Source organism: Prionailurus viverrinus, chromosome A3 (genome assembly GCF_022837055.1).
Source record: "Prionailurus viverrinus isolate Anna chromosome A3, UM_Priviv_1.0, whole genome shotgun sequence".
In the NCBI taxonomy this organism is placed as follows: domain Eukaryota; kingdom Metazoa; phylum Chordata; class Mammalia; order Carnivora; family Felidae; genus Prionailurus; species Prionailurus viverrinus.
In genome coordinates this window covers 127,419,344-127,439,538 of record NC_062563.1, presented here as the reverse complement: position 1 = coordinate 127,439,538, position 20,195 = coordinate 127,419,344, and the positions used below count along the sequence as shown (strand labels likewise).

Here is a 20,195-nt window from a genome sequence, read left to right as displayed (position 1 = left end):
TTTTGACATTGATAGTTCAGACATGAGGAAGTAGCACTAGTATTATTGAGATAAAATTCCATTTGTGTCCATTTAAGTCAGTCTGGCTTAAAATGGACTGTGGAGTTGGGTTGGTAAGTCTGGGTCAGGCTGCAGATTGGGGGCTTATCGGAAGTAGCTGGCATGGAGACACATTTCGTGTGAGCCGCATAACGTTAGGAACACGTTGGATCAAGTCTAATAAAACTTGAGCTATCCCTCATAAAAATCAGGATTTCTGGGTTCTCCTGGAGCACCAGCCCTCTGCTTCTACAAAGGACAATGGACAACAATGTCCTGGAGAGTTCACCACAGTCCCAACCAGCCCACTTTATTTGTTGAACTTACTTGTTTGGCCGCTGGAAGCATTTCATTTCACCTTGTCTGGTCTAGATCATTCTGCTAGCTCTTGGATGAAAACAGTGATAGCCTTTTAATTCTTCCAGATAAAAGAGTATCTTTCACTAGACCATGGGCAGAAATTAGCATAAATGGCTGAGACTGTAGAGGTGGCAATACATGATTCCTTCCATGGAAGAGCTTAGGGTCTAGTGACAGCCATGGTCAGGTCTGTGGTGGTGAGGAGAGCTGTGAAAACATTATACTGTCTTGTGGTGGATGCTAAAATAATAGTGCCCTGCGGGCTGTTGTAAGGTGAGGGGATGAGGAAGTGGGTGGAGGGGACCTATTAATTTGGCTCAGGTGTGTTCAGATTCTCCAGAACTCCCTCCCCTGGACTCCAGAACTTCACCAGTACAACCACTAGTGTGTGGGTTCCTCCACATAATGTGACTGTTGATAGGCTCCTGTCTTGTTGTCCGTCCACATTTTTCCTAGTCCACGTTGAAAATCTTTCGTCTGTGATTCTTTGCTTTTTACAAATAGGACAGATTTCTGGCCACTTGTTTCACTAAATCACTCAGTCTTCTGAGCAGCCTCTGCTTGGAGATGAGCTGTATGAGTTACAGGATCCCTGGAGAGGAGCAGCCACACTAACTAGAGGTCCAGATGGAATGAATACAGTTCTAAGAGGACTGTTCCAGGTGGAGGGAGCTGCCTCGCTTCCAGAAAGCTCTTTGAAATTTCATGTATTCTATACACTGGCTCTGGGCGTGACCTTCTAGGTATCTCAGAAGTAGCTATTTGTTTTTCAGAATTGCACTATTTTACCGGTTCTAACAACACTGAGTCACGAGGGCCTAAAGCAAGGAACCCTAGCATTTCCATTCCCAAATCCACATAGGGTGGGCTATGCAATGCCACTGACATTTGACCAGGCCCTCTTATCTTCTCTGGCCCATTATGTATTACCGATGTTCTTTTCCTTACATGTTACCCACACCAGTACACAGGGAGCTTGCTGGAAGAGATCAGCGAAGGTCAGCGAAGGTGCCTGGGGAGAATACCTCCATTCATGGGTGTGGATTGACTTTAGATTTCTAATTCTGTTTACATCTGCTTGGTTTTATTTGGAATATTCTCACATGCCATGGGCAGAAATATGAGTTAGCAGGACCTAACCTTTTAAAAAACATTAGTGATTTTTAGGGCTTCTGGGTGGCTCAGTCTTTCAAGCATCTGACTCTTGATTTTGGCTCAGGTCATGATCTCATGGTACGTGGGTTCAAGCCCCACATTGGTCTCTGTGCTGAAAGTTGGGAGCCTGCTTGGGATTCTGTCTTTTCCTCGTTCTCTGCCCCTCCCCTGCTCTCTCTCTCTCTCAAAAAAAAAAAAAAAAAAAAAAAAAACACTTAAAAAAATTAGTGATTTTTCTTTTATATTTAATGGGATAAAATGCAGCTCTTAAAAGAATGTTCCAAAAAGATGGCAGTATTAATTCTGAAAAATGCCCTATTTGCTTTAATTTGATAGGAGGATTTAACGTAGATTTTGGACAAGTGGGAGGGCAGAAGGAATCTAGGTTTTTCTTTACATTTGTGGGATTGATTGAAAAAAGTGGTTCTGCCCCATAAAAATACCGACTTGTGTTTGTTATGCTTTTGTTATTTTTCCGAGCAAAGCCAGAGCATTATCAAAGCCACTCATGCACTTGTGTGCATGTGTATTTGTCAGCCTTGAAAGGACTCTGTTCCGAGAGTATTTTTTAAGTGAGTTTGAGAGCATAAAGCAAAAAGAGAGGGAAGTGGACTAAGAAGAGGTGAGTAAGAGGTTAATGGCTTTGAAAAGCCTTTTACAGGGTGCCACTTGGAGAGAAGATCAATGCAGGTTTTCTTTTAAGCTTCGGTGGCTATCTTGGATTTTTGACATCTTTTTCTTTCTTTTCAATCCTGTAAACACCGAGAGGCACAAGGTAGCCAAATACAGTAGATAGTGTTCTCACCATGAGTAATTTGGGTTAGTAGTAGGCAGGGGGAGCGATACAGAAGCCAATGATCTTCTTGAGAAAGAGGACAAAAATAGCAGTTGATTTTTCAGCTTTGCAGCCAAATGCCTTTTGTGCTCCCAGATGTGCATGACTGGAGACTCCCATGTGTCCTCGGTATGCTTATACCCAATCTCCCAGTAAGGAGTATAGCATTCTTTAATGAGGATGATAAAAGACTCTGTGAATTTAAAAGTCAGCCAGTCCCTCCTGCCTCCCACTTAAATTTAAATACTCATGTTTGAGGCATAGTGGAAAGAGTCTGCCACACAAAAGCTGGATAATGTTGACCAAACTCTGCATCTCAGGTGTCCCTATTTGCAACGTGGGATATAAGATCTACCACTAAGGACTGTTAGAGAATTCAAGGAGGTTCTTCATTCATTCCATGACGCTTCCTCATTCCCTCCTAGTGCCTGGGTACTGCATGAGTTGCTGGGAATTCAAGGGTAACCAATAGTGTGTGTGAAAGCACTTACTACACAGTACATGGCCCAAAAAGGTGCGTGGTAAATTTTTCTTGAAACATTTTTGATGGAGAATTTTAACATGTACCAAAATAGGGAGAATACTACATTGAACTCCTGTACCCATCACACAACTGCAACAATGATCAATCCATGGTCATATCTTGTATGAGTAAGATACACCTCCCCCACCCCCCACCCCCCACCCCTCCCGACTCTGTCACTCCCCATGGATTATTTTGAAATGAATCTCAAATGTATACTTTTATCCATAAAATTTTAATATATACTTTCAAAAGATAAGGGTTCTTTTAAAAAGCATACTTACAATACCATCAGCACATTGAGAAGTTAACAATCACTCTTTTATATGATCACATATCTAGCCGGTACTCCAACGTCCCTGGTTTTCATATTTTTTTAAGCATTTGGCCTGTTAAAATCGGGAGTCATACAAAGCCCACACATTGGATCTGTTTGATATGTCGCTTATCTGGTCTGTGCCGTTTGTCTGTACAGTTTCCCACAGTCTGGATTTCGCTGTGTCACTCACTGCACATGTTCCCCTGAAATCTCCATGTGATTTCAAGTGGCAGATCTAGACTCTCAATAAAATTCAGGCCTGATTTGTTGTTGTTGCTGTTGTTGAAATACTGCAGAATTGTGTATCATGAGGCACATGTGTATCATGAGGCACATTGTGTCTTGTTTCTTTCTGTTACTTCGGGCTTGATCAGTGAGCTCAGGTATTGCCATTCTGATGTAGCTGTGGTAAAGTTCCCCACCAGCTTTTTATCTGGGTGTTAGCAACCCAGATCTGTCATTTCATGATGATCTTGTGAAATAGGGAGATTTTAATTCTATCATTCCTTCTCCATTAGATGGAACCCTATTTTAAAGAATAGTTTTATTGAGATATACTTCATTTATGATACAACTTACCTTTTTAAAATACATAATTGGGGTGTTCTTAGTATATTCATAAGGTTGGACAGTCATCTAATTCCAGAATATTTTTATCACCCCCAAAAGAAACACATACCTATTAGTAGTCACACCCTATCTCTCTTCCTCCTAGCCCCTGGCAACCACTAATTTGCTTTCTGTCTCTATGGGTTTGCTTACTCTGGATATTTCATATAAATGGAATCGTACAATATGTGGCCTGTTTTGGTCTGGCTTCTTTCATTAGAATAATGTTTTCAAAACATTATTATCTACAGCGAAATATGTTGTCGTATCAGTAATTCATTCCTTTTGATGGCCAAATAATATTCCATTGAATGGATAGACCATTTTGTTTATCCATTCATCAATTAATGGATATGGACTTTTGGGTAGTTTTCCCTCTTTGGCTATTATCAATAATGCTGCTATGAGCATTAGTGTATACGTTTTGTTTGTACATATATTTTCAGTTCCTTTATAAATATACTTAGGAGTAGAATTGTTGGATCATAGGGTAATTCTGTGTTTAACTTTTTCAGAAATGGGCTAAACTCTTTTCCAAAATGGCTGCACCATTTTACATTACCCCTGGTAATGCATGAGGGTTCCAGTTTCTCCACATCCTCACTAACACTTGCATTATGCTAAAATGCTTATATTATTATTACTTTTTGATTTTAGCCATCCTAGTAGTGGCAAGTGTTATCTCGTGTTTTTAATTGGCATTTCACTAATGACGAATGATTTTCCGTCTTTTCACGGACATTTTGGCCATTTGTATATCTTCAGAGAAATGTCTATTGAAGAAATCCTTTGCCCATTTGAAAGTAAGTTATATGGCTTTTTATTATTGAGTTGTAAGAGCTCTTTATTCTGGATACTAGATCGTTATTGATAATTTATTTGCGAATATTTTTTCACATCATGTGGGTTGTCTTTTCATTTTCTTGATTCTTGTCCTTTGACTTGATAGTGTCCTTTGAAACACAAAATTTTTACTTTTGAAGTCACTTTATCTATTTTTCCTCTTATTTTATTATGCTTTTGGTGTCATAGCTAAGAAGTCACTTTAATCCAAGCTCACAAAGATTTATGCTTGTATTTTCTTATGAGCGTTTTATAGTTTTGGCACCTATATATAGGTTTCTGATCCACTGATTCATTAACTTTTGTATATGGTGTGAGGTAGGCATCCAATTTTATTCTTTTGCATGTGGCTGTCCAGTTGTCCCAGTGCCACTTATTGAAAAGTCTGTTCTTTCCCCATTGAATTCTCTTGACATCCTTGTTGAAAATCAGTTGACAGTAGATATGGACGTATTTCTGGATTCTTAATTCTGCTCTGTTGATCTCCCTCTCTATCCTATGCCAATTCTACCCTGTCTTTTTTTTTTTTTTTTTTTTTTTTAAATTTTTTTTTCCAACGTTTATTTATTTTTGGGACAGAGAGAGACAGAGCATGAACGGGGGAGGGGCAGAGAGAGAGGGAGACACAGAATCGGAAACAGGCTCTAGGCTCTGAGCCATCAGCCCAGAGCCCAACGCGGGGCTCGAACTCACGGACCGCGAGATCGTGACCTGGCTGAAGTCGGACGCTTAACCGACTGCGCCACCCAGGCGCCCCTACCCTGTCTTGATTACTGTAGCTTTGTAGCAATTTTTGAAATCATGAAGTATGAGTTTCCTGACTTTGTTCTTCTTTTTCAAGATTGTTTGACTATTCTGGGTTTCTTGCACTTCCATATGAATTTTAGAATCAGCTTGTCTGTCAATTTCTGAAAAGAAAAGGCAGCTAATATTTTGATGGCAATTGTGTTCAATCTATAGATTAATTTGGGGAGTACTGCTATATGGGGATGTCTGTACATTTATTTTTGTTTAATTTCTTTCAACAATATTTTGTAGTTTGGGCACAAATTTGTACCACTTTTGTTAAATTCATTGCTAAATAATAACTTTGTGATGCTCCTATAAATGGAACTGTTTTTTAAATTTCATATTTCTGTTTACTCATTGCTAGTGTACAGAAATACAATGGATTTTTGTATATTGACTTCATATTCTGCAACATTACTGAATTTACTTATTAGTTCTAATACATTTTTTGTGTGTATTCTGTAAGATTTTCTATATACATAATCATGTCATCTACAAATAGAGATAGTATTTTTGGGCTCTATTGCCGGGTACATCTATATTTGTCATTTTTATGTTTTCTTGATCAATTGACTGTTTTATTTTTATATAATGCTCTTTGTCTTTGGTAACAATTTTTGTCTTAAATTTTATTTTGTGTGGTTATCAGTATAGCCACTCCTGCTTTCTTTTGGTTACTGTTTTCATGCTTTTACTTTCAAACTGTGTTTTTCAATCTAAATAAACATTTTCTAGTGTACTATTTTAATTGTTTCTGTTACAATTGTTTTTGAATTGTTGGAATATTTTTATAAGGAAAAATTTCCCTCTTTAACTACTATATGGTTCTCCTAAGGTATAATTCATGCAGGAAAACAAGATAAATGTTTGATTTTCTTTTTTGTCTCACATTCCAGAGTAACGAGTTGGTACTTTAGTACCCTTCAAAGGTGACCAATGTATTCTTTCTTTCTTTCTTAAAAATATTATTATGAACTCAGGGATTTTAACATACTTGATGTGTTTCAGTCTATTGGAGATTTTTTCTTTTTGATGCACAAATCTTTGGCCAGTGTGAGTCTCCAGTTGGTCCTGAGTCCCTTTGAATATTCCCTTGTCCTTCCCTTCCCTTGTCCTTCTGTTCCTTGCTTTCTAATGTAACAAGATAGTCCAGGCTTATTTTGTGTATTTCTTACCCCAGACCTGGGATTGGCTATTTCTCCAAGAAGCCCTTGTTATTTTAGTGAGAAATTGTATTTTGATGCCTCAATCTGCACAAACTCGAGATGTTCTTTGCTCTTGACTTGGTGTCTTCAGTTGGGTTCCCAGGGAAATAGACTAAGACAGAAATTTATGTGCAGAAAGTTTGTTGGGAGGTCCCCTTGGGACAAATACTAGTGGGAATTGAAGGAAGTAGGGTTGGGTAAGGAGAGGCGTTGAACTGGGATGAAGTTGTGACAGAAATCTTAGCTGATCCTATGGGAACTCTGGAACTCGGGTGCCCACCTTGAGAAAGGTGCTGAGTTGTTGTAGCTTCCCCATACTTAAGCCATTGGATGTGAACTTGCCTGGGGAAAGAGTGTGACCTTGGGCAAGGCAGCTCTCTTTGGCTGAGGGTGATTCTCAAAGAGGGACTTAACTGAGAGCCCTTTCTTTAGCTATTAACACTTCCAGCAAGTGTGAGAATGAGTGTTTCGATTCTAAAGGGGAAATATAAGTGATGCTTCAGAGCATCCACTGGAGATAGTCATTCTGTTGTAGGTTTTTTCAGTGGAAATAAGATTTTCTTTTTAAGAAAAATTAAATTATCAGTCCATAATGATATTTCTAGTTCAGATTTAGGATCATTGGGTTTTTATTTTATTTATTTGATTTTATATTTATATTTCTTTTATTTTGCCCTCAAAATCTTGGGGGATAATGATATTAACATAATCATTTACTTGCTTTAACCTATGTGTATGCATAAAAGTTTCAGAATAATTATACCAACATGAATACTAAAAATATTTTAAGATTTCTATACTATATTTGTCCTATGGTATATACCACTATAGATGTACAGTCAGATTATTGAAATTAAATTGAATTTAGAAAACCTTGAGGGGCACCTGGGTGGCTCAGTTGGTTGAAGGTCTGACCTGGCTCAGGTCGTGATCTCGCAGTTCATGATTTTGAGCCCCACATTAGGCTCTCTGCTGTCCGCCTCTCAGCGCAGAGCCTGCTTTGGATCCTCTGCCCCCCTCTTTCTGCCTCTCCCCTGCTTGTACTCTCTCGAAAGTAAATAAACAAATGAAAAAAAACCTTGGAATAATTTATCTCTCTGAAGTTACTGACCAACTTGATATACAGTAAGGTTACATTTTTAAGGATTGTCTTTTTAAATTTAATTTTGTTTCATAATTATGTAAAATATTTACACAGTTCCAAGTCCAGGTTCCAACACTGTGCCCTATATCCTGTTCCCTTTCTCCCCATATAGGGAGGCACTTTTTTCATTTTTGGTTTATCCTTTTGCCATTTCTTTTTCTTTACATAAGCATGTGTGTACATGCGTGTGTGTGTGTTCGTATGTATATGTATATGCATGTATATGCATGTACACACACATATTTTCCCTTTACTTAAATAATATAGCCTAGAAATCACTCCATTGCATATATATATATATATATATATAGAGAGAGAGAGAGAGAGAGAGAGAGAGAGAGAGAGACACAGAGAGAGAGAGAGAGAGAGAGAGAGAGAGACAGAGAGAGAGACAGAGAGAAAGAGGAGAGGGAGAGAGACCGTAGTTTATTTGGCCAATCTTCTATTGATGGCTGTTTGGATTGTTTCCAGTTATGCAAGTGTTTTTAATTTTTGTCTGTTTCTCTTTGGGAGAGATTTCTAGAAGAGAGATTGCTGGGGCAAAGGGTAAATGCCTGTACAGTTTTGCTACATCTTGTCAAATTCTCCTCCAAAAGGGTTCCCCTTCATTTTGCATCGCCCACCTCTCCTCACCCACTTCCCCACAGACTCATTAATAGAGGATGCAGGCCAATTTTTGGATTATAAATCACATGAACATGCATAAAGACAATGCTTTAATGTATTTTAAGTTTATGTATTTATAAATACACATAAATGTGTATATGTTTACATCTATAAATAAATGTATACATTTACATATATAAATAAATTATAAATGTATAATTTATATTAATCATAAATGTACATAGATATGTGTAAATATACCTTTGATCTGGTGAATGTGTTCTGGGTAGGAGTAAATGAATGGCTGTTAAATAGATGCTGGTCTGAAATAGGAAACTTGGAAATAATGATGTTCAGTATCTGCCTTTCTTTATGTTGCTTTAGATGTGTGAGGCAGAGTGCTGTAGAAAGCCCTGGAATTGGTGTAAGGAACCCCAGCTTGCGCCTCTGTTCTAACCTTTAATAGCTGCATTATGCCCACTTATCTCTTCTGATCCTGCCTCCTCATTGGCAAAATCCCAGAGTAGTAGTGAGGGACACATGACAGAAGGGATGTTTGTGATTGGCAAGGGACTGTCTGCATGCCAGGGAGCCTAGCTACAGAAGGTAAGGTGAGAACTCTTTCTTCCCTGCCCCCTGCTGGCTGCTGTGGGATGGACACAGCCAAGGAAAACAACCCCGTCCTCTGGCCTCTGTGTCCTGGGACATCTTAGCTTGCCCTCTGAGCTCAAGCATTGGACCTGATCCGGAGATGCTTCCCTTTTCCTCTGTCCCGAAAGCCCCCAACAGGAGCCCCTTCTTTTACGATGTGTGTTGGTTTAATGATCAGACTTTGACGCATGAGTGGGCCTCACGAAGGGCTCTCTTTCACCAGCACAGAGCGAATGTAAAGCGAGGAGGACAGAATGGGAAGTCTGGCATCAAGGGTGATAACAGGGTCCTGTAGAAAAGTGCCCGCGGAATGATCGGGAAGTGGATGACACACCCCCTGAGACTGGCTTATGCACGTGTGTCATGAAGGCAGACCCTGGCATTCTATTGCTGGGGCTTTCCAGAAGAGCCAAAGAGATGAAAAATAAGCCACCCGGAGAAAATGTCCATTAAAGTCTTAGTGCCAGCTTAGCTAAAACTAGGTCCTTGGAACGTTTTACTACTATACTTGCCATGAGCACAAGCCTGCTGTTAGAGATCTGAAGTTCCATAAATATTTGGACCAAGCCAGGAGCTCTGATGTAGGCCCTTCAAAGATGATATCTAACTAAAAATAGAAAGCAGAGGCAGAAAAAAACCCAAGCATTTTGAAGAGGTCAGCTAATCTATTAAATGGCATGTCAAGCTATGCTGTGGTCTCTGGTTTCATGGGAACACACTCATGGGAGCACATTCGGTTAGTGTCTCGAGAGCGAATGCCCATGCATACTTTATGACTGTAGGCTTCCTCCTGGGCTGGATGGCAGAAGGCTGGACTTTAAGGCTGTGTTCTCTGGTGCATCCTTTTCAAAGGAGGAGTCTCTTGTCTCACCCACAGCCTTGGCTTTTCGTAAACACAAGGGGCAAGAAATTCCTTCCTGATCTTTTTGCCTCCTCTAGTAGTGTCCCCGTATCATCCACTTACTGCAGAGTAGAAAACACATTCTCGTTTTGCTTTTCTACTTTCCTGTCCTTTTTTTTTTCTTTCAAATTAATCACCAAGTACTGCTGATTTGACATTATAAACTTTCCTTGATTTTTGTCACTTCCTCTTTACACACACCACCACTATGTGAGTTGGGGTCTTCTCCCTTCCTCTCACCTGTTCTGTTGTAGCCCTCTTTGGCCCTGAACTTTCACCCCAAGCAGACCCCTGCTCCACTGTCAGTGGGGTCTTTCTAAGTCACCGTTGGCAAAGACAGCTGTGTCCAGTCATTGATTAAGATTGTTTAGGGGCACCTGGATGGCTCAGTCGGTTAAGTGTCTGACTCTTGATTTCAGCTCAGGTCATGAAATCATGGTTTGTGGGTTCGAGCCCTGCACTGGGCTCTGTGCTGACAGTGCGGAGCCTGCTTGGGATATTCTCTGTCTTTCTCTGTCTTTCTCTGCCTCAAAATAGATAAACATTAAAAAAATAAAAAATAAATAATAAAAAAAGATTGTTTAGTGGTTTTGCTTACAGGTAAAGTCCAGACTCTGTAGACTGATATACAAGATTCTTCCCAATCTTGCTTATGCCCAACCCTTGGTGCCCACTGTTGGGAATGCCCATTCCCCTTGTTTGGTCAACTCTGCTTGAACTGTTAATGTTTGAGCCAAATGTAACCAATGACAAGGGTCATTGCTCTTTTCTCAATAAGCCCAAAGATGCTTGACTCATTTCTGTTATAACATTTCCCACATTGCATTATTGGATTATAATAAGGAAGAAAGTGGATGGAGGAGAGGGTGTATATAGTGGGAGTAGCATGGATTTGCATTAATCCAACCTGGGTTTAAATTCTGGCTCTACCATTTACCTATACTGTGATCTTTGACTCAACCTCTCTGAGCATCCATTTTTCTGTACACATTCTGTAAAGTGTTGGCAGGATTAAATGGCATCGTGTCTATCGAAGCATCTAATAGTACCCTGTAGGAATTTAGTATATGATAGTCTCCTACCTTTCTTTTTTCTGCACCATTTGCTCTAAGGAAGTATCATTGTATTGGGTGATAGTCAAAGCTATTACTTTCTCCCTGAGAAATGGATCTGGTACATCCTAATTAGTGTCAGAACTAGAAACAGGCAGTATGTGCTGGGCCAGTATAGACTGGGTATCTATGGGGCAATTGGGAGTGTGTGGGGAACTGTCTGTGAGGGGAGGGAGCAGGAGAGAGAGGAGAGTGTCTGTATGAGGAAACTGATAGTGCAATTAACTTATAGAGGTTTCCCCAAGTCACTGTCTTCTCTGTGGATGTACCTGAAACATTATCCCATGAAGTGTAACTATATCTTTAAGATGTAGGGTACTTAAGGACAGGGAGATAATTATATGCTCTTGATTGTCCACATCCAAACGTAGGAGGAATGGGGCTTTCTCTTAAAGGAGTGAAACATGGGAGCAGAAGGGGAAAGCTACATCTTTTATAAGAGCTGAGCTGAGCCCCCAGTCACGTGTGGGTTGGGGGCGAGGGTCAGAGCAGAGAAGAGAACTGTTTGTGAGGGTGCATGACTGAGACCTGGGCACAGGGAGAGGTGAGCTACAAGTCAGGCAGCAACCAGCCTGTCACGTTTGAACTGAGCATTGCCAAATGTGGGAGCCTCGTGGTTAAGACTGGGGATGCTTGTATTGTGTCAGTGATCCACAAGGCGTTGCTTTTTGGGGGCCTGGAGGTAAATTTTGTATGCATAAAAAAAATAAAGAACTAGGAACGAAGGTTCATCAAACTTAGATGGCAGTCTTCTTTTTCCTAAAAAATGGATCCATCAACCCCAGTTTTTGGAGAACAATCTGTTTTGTGTTCATTTTCTTCCGGTTAAAATGTGTAATGCTTTTTCCTTCTTATTCCATTTCCTGCTTTGCTCTTCACGTAGCCCATCATCCTGGAAAGGGCAGATTAAAAATAAGCTTGGCAAGGCACAACAGGGCAGCGCTAATGCTGTCTTGTGCTCCTTCCAGGTGCAGCGTGAACTTCCTCATCTCCCTTCCCATCCAGCTCCCTGTCTCCTGTATCCACCATGGTGTTTGGTGAGTTTTTCCATCGCCCTGGACAAGACGAGGAACTTGTCAACTTGAACGTGGGGGGCTTTAAGCAGTCCGTCGACCAGAGCACCCTCCTGCGGTTTCCTCACACCAGACTCGGAAAACTGCTCACCTGCCACTCGGAAGAGGCCATCCTGGAGCTGTGCGATGACTACAGTGTGGCCGATAAGGAGTACTACTTTGATCGGAACCCCTCCTTGTTCAGATATGTTTTGAATTTTTATTACACAGGGAAGCTGCATGTCATGGAGGAGCTGTGCGTATTCTCGTTCTGCCAAGAGATCGAGTACTGGGGCATCAACGAGCTCTTCATCGATTCCTGCTGCAGTAATCGCTACCAGGAACGCAAGGAGGATAACCACGAGAAGGACTGGGACCAGAAGAGCAACGACGTGAGTACCGACACCTCCTTTGAAGAGTCGTCCCTGTTTGAGAAGGAGCTGGAGAAGTTTGACAAGCTGAGATTTGGTCAGCTCCGGAAGAAGATCTGGATTCGAATGGAAAACCCAGCCTACTGCCTGTCTGCCAAGCTCATTGCCATCTCGTCCTTGAGCGTGGTGCTGGCCTCCATTGTGGCCATGTGTGTGCACAGCATGTCAGAGTTCCAGAATGAGGACGGAGAGGTGGATGACCCCGTGCTGGAAGGTGTGGAGATCGCGTGCATTGCTTGGTTCACTGGCGAGCTTGCCATCCGGCTGGTCGCTGCTCCCTGTCAAAAGAAATTCTGGAAAAACCCTCTGAACATAATTGACTTCGTCTCCATTATCCCCTTCTATGCCACCTTGGCTGTAGACACCAAGGAGGAAGAGAGTGAGGACATTGAAAACATGGGCAAGGTGGTCCAGATCCTCAGGCTTATGAGGATTTTCCGAATCCTCAAGCTTGCCCGGCACTCAGTGGGACTTCGGTCTCTAGGTGCCACCCTGAGACACAGCTATCATGAAGTTGGGCTCCTGCTTCTCTTTCTCTCTGTGGGCATTTCCATCTTTTCTGTGCTTATCTACTCTGTGGAGAAAGACGAGCAGACATCCAGCCTCACCAGCATCCCCATCTGCTGGTGGTGGGCCACCATCAGCATGACCACTGTGGGCTATGGAGACACGCACCCAGTCACCTTGGCCGGGAAGCTTATCGCCAGCACGTGCATCATCTGTGGCATCTTGGTGGTGGCCCTCCCTATCACCATTATCTTCAACAAGTTTTCCAAGTACTACCAGAAGCAGAAGGACATTGATGTGGACCAGTGCAGTGAGGACCCACCAGAGAAGTGTCACGAGCTACCTTACTTTAACATTAGGGACATTTATGCCCAGCGGATGCACGCCTTCATTACCAGTCTGTCTTCTGTGGGAATTGTGGTGAGCGATCCCGATTCTACAGATGCTTCAAGCATTGAAGACAATGAGGATGTTTATAACACAGCGTCCTTGGAGAATTGCACAGCAAAATGAGCAGGGACATTTGTGCCTGTATCTTGTGTCCCTTCCTGACGTTAGGTTAACACAGCTTTATAAACCTCAATGGGTTCGTTAAAATAATTTAATTCTCAGGGTGTACCTTTCAGCCATAGTTGGACATTCATTGCTCCAAAATGATAGAATCTTCTTTATTTTTCTCAGTAAAGTGAATTAAATGCCTTGTTCTGAAATTTATTTTTTACAAGAGAGAGTTGTGATATGATTTTGGAAAAAAAAAAGGTAAATGGGACTGGGTGGGATTTATTGCTACGGCTTATGTATCATTCTGTGTTTGTCATCTACTCACATTGAGCTAACTGTAAATTACTGACAAGTAGAATCAGAGGCCCAGCTGACTGAAGACTCCATGCATGTAAGATCCACAAAATGAGACAATGCATGTAAATCCATGTTCACGTTCTAGACATGGAAATTAGGAGCCTAATAAACTTGCCTAATTCAGTGTGGAGAATGTCTTGGTTGTACGTTTTTACATCAAGTAAGTATATTTCAGGATGTTCAAACTTGGTCTGGAAGGGAACTGCTCTTTTTGGAGCATCAAGAGTCCTTTCTGTTAGTTTCTGAATTTTGGATACACATCTACCATGGGCTAGTTCTTCTGTTCAGTAGACTGGTGGTGGTGGTGGGCGGCAGACAGAAGGATCATGTCCGTGATGAAACCATGCCGTCCAGGGTATATTGATCACACGTGTACAGGTTTGGGACATACTCAAGTTGCCATATGTGAATGAAGCATGTGCCCTTACAGATATGTTTCTAGTGTGTATTTTGTGTTTTATAATTTCTCCTGTTCAGATAAAACCTCATCACCTGAAAAGTATGCAGAGCAGAGTAAATCTCCACATTCACAGGCAGAGATAGACTCCATGCGTGGAAGGAAGGAGAAATGGTGTCCAAACACACAGATATGATTCATTATGGCCAGAGGAGTGAAACTGTAATCACTGGGAAAAGCTACGCCAGGAGCTATAAAACAAGCCACCACTTAAAAATAGCCTTCGAGACAGTAATGTCTGCATCTTATGTAAAAGCCCCTCATGATGAAAGAAGACATACATACTCATTTCCAGAACAATTCCATCCCATGTGGAGAGAATGTAGTGAAAAATCTTAATTTTGGAGATGTATGTGACTCTAACTCATGCTGTCAGACCGAGTCCTTTCCCCAAGATCTTTTTGAATGGAAAAGCCGCCTGGATTTATTACCCTACTTCCTGTGTCTGTAGACGCATTTCATTGAAAGAAGGACATTGCCTGTGGGTTATCTGATGAAGATAACTCTGACTCATCTCTCCTCTTAACGTTTCCGTGACTTCTGAGACGGATATAACTGAACAGAGTTTACAGTCACTTTTAAATCTGGAGGTTTATTCATTCATGTGTGTCATCCCCTGCCCATTTGAAAAATCTTTCTTTTCCCCCAAACGCCTTTTTGATGTTGGCATAAATATAGTTTTGAAGCATAGCAATAGAATTTGGGATCCAGTTTTATTAAAGATTTCCCAATTAGTAGTGAAGTGGCTGAAGACTGCTTGTATAGTAATAGTAATAGTAATAGTAATAGTAATAGTAATAGTAATAGTAATAGTAATAACAATAGTACTAGTAATCATAGTACTAGTAATAATAGTAATACGAGCAACAATAGTAATAGTAATAATAGTAACAGCAATGGCACTGGTAATGGTAATGGTAATAATAGCAACAGCAATAATGATAATTGGCTGCTATGTAAGTGCCCCGCCTGTATCATCTCACTGATTGCTTACAACATCACCATCGGCAAGGGTTTGTTCCTGTCTGCATTTTAAGACGAGGAAACTGAGGCTTGCAAGAAAAGTGCCAGTGCACACAGTGAATGATGGAGTCGTGCCAAGGACCCCAGGATCCAGGTTCCAGAGGCTGTGCTTTGAACACTACATCACACTGCCTCTGGCTCCACTGTGTTGGGGAGTAGATTTAAAGACACATCAGGGCAGAGTTCATCTGAACAGACAAAAAGCAACCAACTGTCGGACTCTGATCTTTCCAGGATGTGAGTCGAAAGGGGAAAATGCTGGCTATGTACCTGTCCTCTCCTGACCCACAAAGCAGGCACATTTGTTTACAGAGAAGAGTTTTCTAGAATTTCCTTGAAGCAGAGACAGACTGTGAGGGTGCTTCCTGGGCACGAGTGGCAGGCACAAGAGTTCAGGAATGTCTCTCAGCGGGTGGGTACTGAAGGAGAGCTAGAATCCTGTACCTTCTACCTGAGCTTTTCTGGTTGGAGCAGAACAGGAGTTGTTTCTGCCTATAACTCGAATTAATTTCCTGATGGTGGCTTGCCAGGGCACTCAGCAGCGTGTGCCTGCGAGTGGTGGTAGCAGGCCTCCCTCTGGGCTCACTGGCTGGAAGCCTCTGCCCCGGAACCTTCTCACCTCAGTCCCCACCACGCTCTTCAGTCAAAATCCCTGCCGGGTCACTGGGCCTCTAGTGACACAAAGCTGCAGTGCCTTTTTGGGTGTATGCCTCTCTTAGCTTTCCCACAGTCTGTGCAGGTCACCTGTTGTTCATCCCACGTGGTGAGATGGCGGGTTCCTTCTTGCCTAAGGGTTGAGCCAGCCGCTAAACGCCCACTGCACAGGTTTGCTGGCCTGTGAGTGGGGACTGAGGGGCGGAGGAGGAAGCCAGTCAACCCGATCGACCTACCTCTGACACCGCCTGTTGTGGTGTGATCAGTTCTGGGCATTGGGGTCCCTTTGAGTGGGACCAGGCCACTTTGAGAGAGTTTGGTCTTTTAGTTCTTTCAAAATCCTTGTCCCTACCCTGTGACCTCTTCTTCCATGTCCTCAGATTTGTTTTACTGTCTCAGCTTGCCCAGGCTAACACTTGGCATTCCCTGAGTGCTTCCTGGGACAGGTGCTCAGGGCGGGCACTGGGAATAAAAGACAGAGATATGGTCCTTGCCCTCAGGGAGACTTTGGGCTACAGCTGACATGTATGTGTACGTGTGTGTATGTGTGTGAGAGAGAGAGGGCTTCCTGGAGGAGGTCATACCTGAGCTGTTTGGGAACTGTAGTCTGAGATCCTGGTGAGTTTGGTTCAGTTTTAAAGATAGAACCTTCACTGCCACTGGATGGGTCCCAGCTGCAGACGGTGCTAATCTCTGCCTTTGGGGCCTCTCTTTCCCCGCTCTGGCATCCACCACCCTTCTTTAGTTAAAGGATCTTCCACCTTTAGATGTGATGGTCTCCCCACCCCTTTTTTTCCTGTGGGAGTTTAACCATGCCTATGTTAGTCACAGTTGCTTTTGTATATGCCTGAGCTCATCCCCTTGTGTTGGTTTTATATTTAACTTAGAATTTGGGGGGCAATTGGTATTATCCCCATCTAGAGCAGGGCACAATGCTGTGCATTGTCTTGGGGTTTATGTGCCCTGGTTAATATTGGAAAAACATTTTCTAGCATTCAGAAAAGGATGATTTGCACCATATGACATTGTCATTATTCTATCAGTTTTTAAAAGTCTAGAATAACAGCACCTTCCATATGATTCAATGCGATATTGGGGGTTTGCCTTATGTCAGCAAAAAGGTATTTCTCACGTTCTTAGGCAAATTTGTGACTGGTTGTCTCTGCATGTCTGCTTTAAGGAAGAAGTGGGCATCAGGAAGCTTGGGGATTGGGTATCAGCACCAGGGCTAACGAGCTGTGTGATCAGGAGGCCCAGCAGCCAGCCCTTCTCTGAGCTTCTTTTCTTCGGTTGGATTTAAGTGTAATAATCACCAGAATCCTTTCTGTCGCTGGCATTTATGTAATCTACTTTGTTTCTGCAAACTGGCTAGTTCCCCTCTAACTTTGTTTACGTTAGAAATTTACATAGCAAAATCAGATTTTAACCTGCCAATGAATTGGTCTTATTCTCTGTCAGTGGAGTCCTAACCAATGAGATCTTCTTGTTGAGGACACAGGGAATTGGCTTGCTCTAAAATTTAGGTTACAGGGGCACCTGGGTGGCTCAGTCGGTTGAGCGACTGACTTCAGCTCAGGTCATGATCTCACGGTTTGTGAGTCCGAGCCCTGCGTTGGGCTCTGCGCTGACAGCTTGGAGCCTGGAGCCTGCTTCTGATTCTGTGTCTCCCTCACTCTCTGCCCCTCCTCCATTCATGCTCTGTCTCTCTCTGTCTCAGAAATAAACAAACATAATTTTTTTTTGTAATTTAGGTTATTAAAGACATTTGCAGAGCCATTTCTTTCACTTTATCTGGTGATGAGGAGTAAAGGCCCCTGAAATTGCTGGAGGGTGATGTGGGTAAAAGTTCTCTTGAACATCAGTAGATCCATGAACTTGATTTGCTTGAAAATCACCCAGTGGCTTAACCTTTGGTCGTTTTGGCATCTGACAGTTTTCCCTTCTCGGGAAGAATGCCAAAGCATTTAGGAACACAGGGGAATGGAGGGGTGAGCTGAGAAAGAAGGCACACAAAGAGGGCTAAGCCCTGCTTAAAGCCAGGAGTGTGACAGCTCAGAGGCACCTGGGAGGTCATCTGGCCCCCCTCCCCACTTAACAGATGAGAAAGAGGAGTGACTCACCGGAGGGCGTGCAGCTCGAGGCATAGAGAGAGACTAGATCCAGACAGGACCACAACCACAATGCATTGCTCCCTCCCTGCCTCCTTCCCTACCTACATTTTATTAGAAAAATTTCAAACGTGTACAAAAGTTACGAGCATAGCATCATGGAACTACATGTACCTACCATATGTGAACATTATCATCTCATTAGACGCTCATTTCCTCTCTTGCTCAACTCATTTCCTCTCCAGTGTATTTTGCAAGCAAATGTCAGGCATACCATTTAATCTAGAAGTATTCCAGTAAGTATCTTTAAAAAAAAATACTCCTTCTAAACACAAATGCAATGCCATTAATTAAACTAAAGATTAACAATTTCTTTTTCTTAAGTTTTCTTTTAATGTTTATTTATTTTTGAGAGAGACAGAGCATGAGTGGGGGAGGGGCAGAGAGCGAGGGAGACACAGAATCTGAAGCAGGCTCCAGCCTCTGAGCTGTCAGCACAGCTGACATTAGCTGTGAGATCACGAACCTGAGCCAAAGTGGGAAGCTTAAACGACTGAGCCCCAAGTTTGTTTTTCTTTTTACAGTAAACTCTGCCCAACATGGGCTTTGAAATTACAACCCTGAGATCAAGAGTCACATGCTCTACCAACAGTCAGCCATGTGGCCCCAAATTAACAATTTCTTCTATAATATTTTTTTCTAATGTTTATTTTTGAGAGAGGGAGACAGAGTGTGAGTGGGGGAGGGACAGAGAGAGCAGGAGACAGAACCCGAAGCAGGCTCCAGGCTCTGAGCTGTCAGCACAGAACCCGATGTGGGGCTTGAGAACCCACGAGATCATGATCTGAGCTGAAGTCAGACGCTTAACTGACTGAGCCACCCAGACGCCCCAACAATTTCTTTTTTTTTTTTTTTATTTTTTTTTTCAACGTTTATTTATTTTTGGGACAGAGAGAGACAGAGCATGAACGGCGGAGGGGCAGAGAGAGAGGGAGACACAGAATCGGAAACAGGCTCCAGGCTCCGAGCCATCAGCCCAGAGCCTGACGCGGGGCTCGAACTCACAGACCGCGAGATCGTGACCTGGCTGAAGTCGGACGCTTAACCGACTGCGCCACCCAGGCGCCCCAACAATTTCTTAATAATATCTAATATCTGGTATCAGAAGGAGTTGCATAATTGCTAGGCTCCAGTTACTTGGCATTTCTGAACACCTGGTTCAGGTAAAAGAATTCCACAAATTATGTGTTAAAGCATCACAGGGAAGCAGGGAGCCTCAAGGAGTAATGAAAATGATTTCTGCTGAGACCCTCAAATTAGTGAGACAGATTACTGTTTCCTCCGTCTTTAAAGATCTCTGGAGGCTGAGAGAACACACCTTACAGTTTGCATTTAAGCGAACAGTTACCAAAAGTGCTTAAAAATTCATTTGTCTTTGCTTCACACTCGCTGAAGGTAGAAGCGGTTGCTAACTGCCCCGGAACAAAGAATGTCTGTGTTCCTCAAACCTATCAATTTCCATTCTGTACTCTCTTCTCCTGCTGTAAAGAATCCCAATTTTGAGAAATGTATTTGCTTTTTGTTTTTCCCAGAAAAACAAGGAAGATATTTATTAGGTGTTACCCAAGTTGACCAACATCCAAGTGAGGTTGGTGTTTTAGTAGAGGGTTTAAATGATGTTCTTGAGTGTTAGTTTCCTATGGCTACTGAGATAGTATCACAAACTCCTAGTGGCTTAGAACAACAGAGATTTATTGCCTCGTAGTTCTGGAGGCCAGGAGATTGAACTGAGTTTCAGGGGCTGAAATAAGGTGCTGTGAGGGCTCTGTACTTCTGGAGGCTCCGGGGGGTAGAGTACGTGCCATGCTTCGTCCAGCCTCTGCCTACATTTCTCGGCTTGTAGACACATCATTCCTGTCCCTGCACCCGTGGTCACATTGCCTCCTTCTCTTCTGTGTCACACTTCTCTCTGCCTCCCTCTAAAGATACTTGTGATTACATTTAAGATCCAGGG

General features: G+C 42.4%; 1 protein-coding gene across 1 annotated transcript in view; it reads left to right on the top strand.

The window, feature by feature from the left end:
• KCNS3 (potassium voltage-gated channel modifier subfamily S member 3) overlaps positions 1 to 14,067 on the top strand; it is a 38,798-nt gene extending 24,731 nt beyond the window's left edge. The window contains exon 3 of the mRNA XM_047851246.1: positions 12,060 to 14,067. Coding sequence (XP_047707202.1) covers positions 12,119 to 13,594 — 1,476 coding nt within the window. The 5' untranslated portion in view covers positions 12,060 to 12,118 and the 3' untranslated portion in view covers positions 13,595 to 14,067. The remainder of the gene's footprint in view (positions 1 to 12,059) is intronic.
• The last annotated feature ends 6,128 nt before the right edge of the window (positions 14,068 to 20,195 follow it).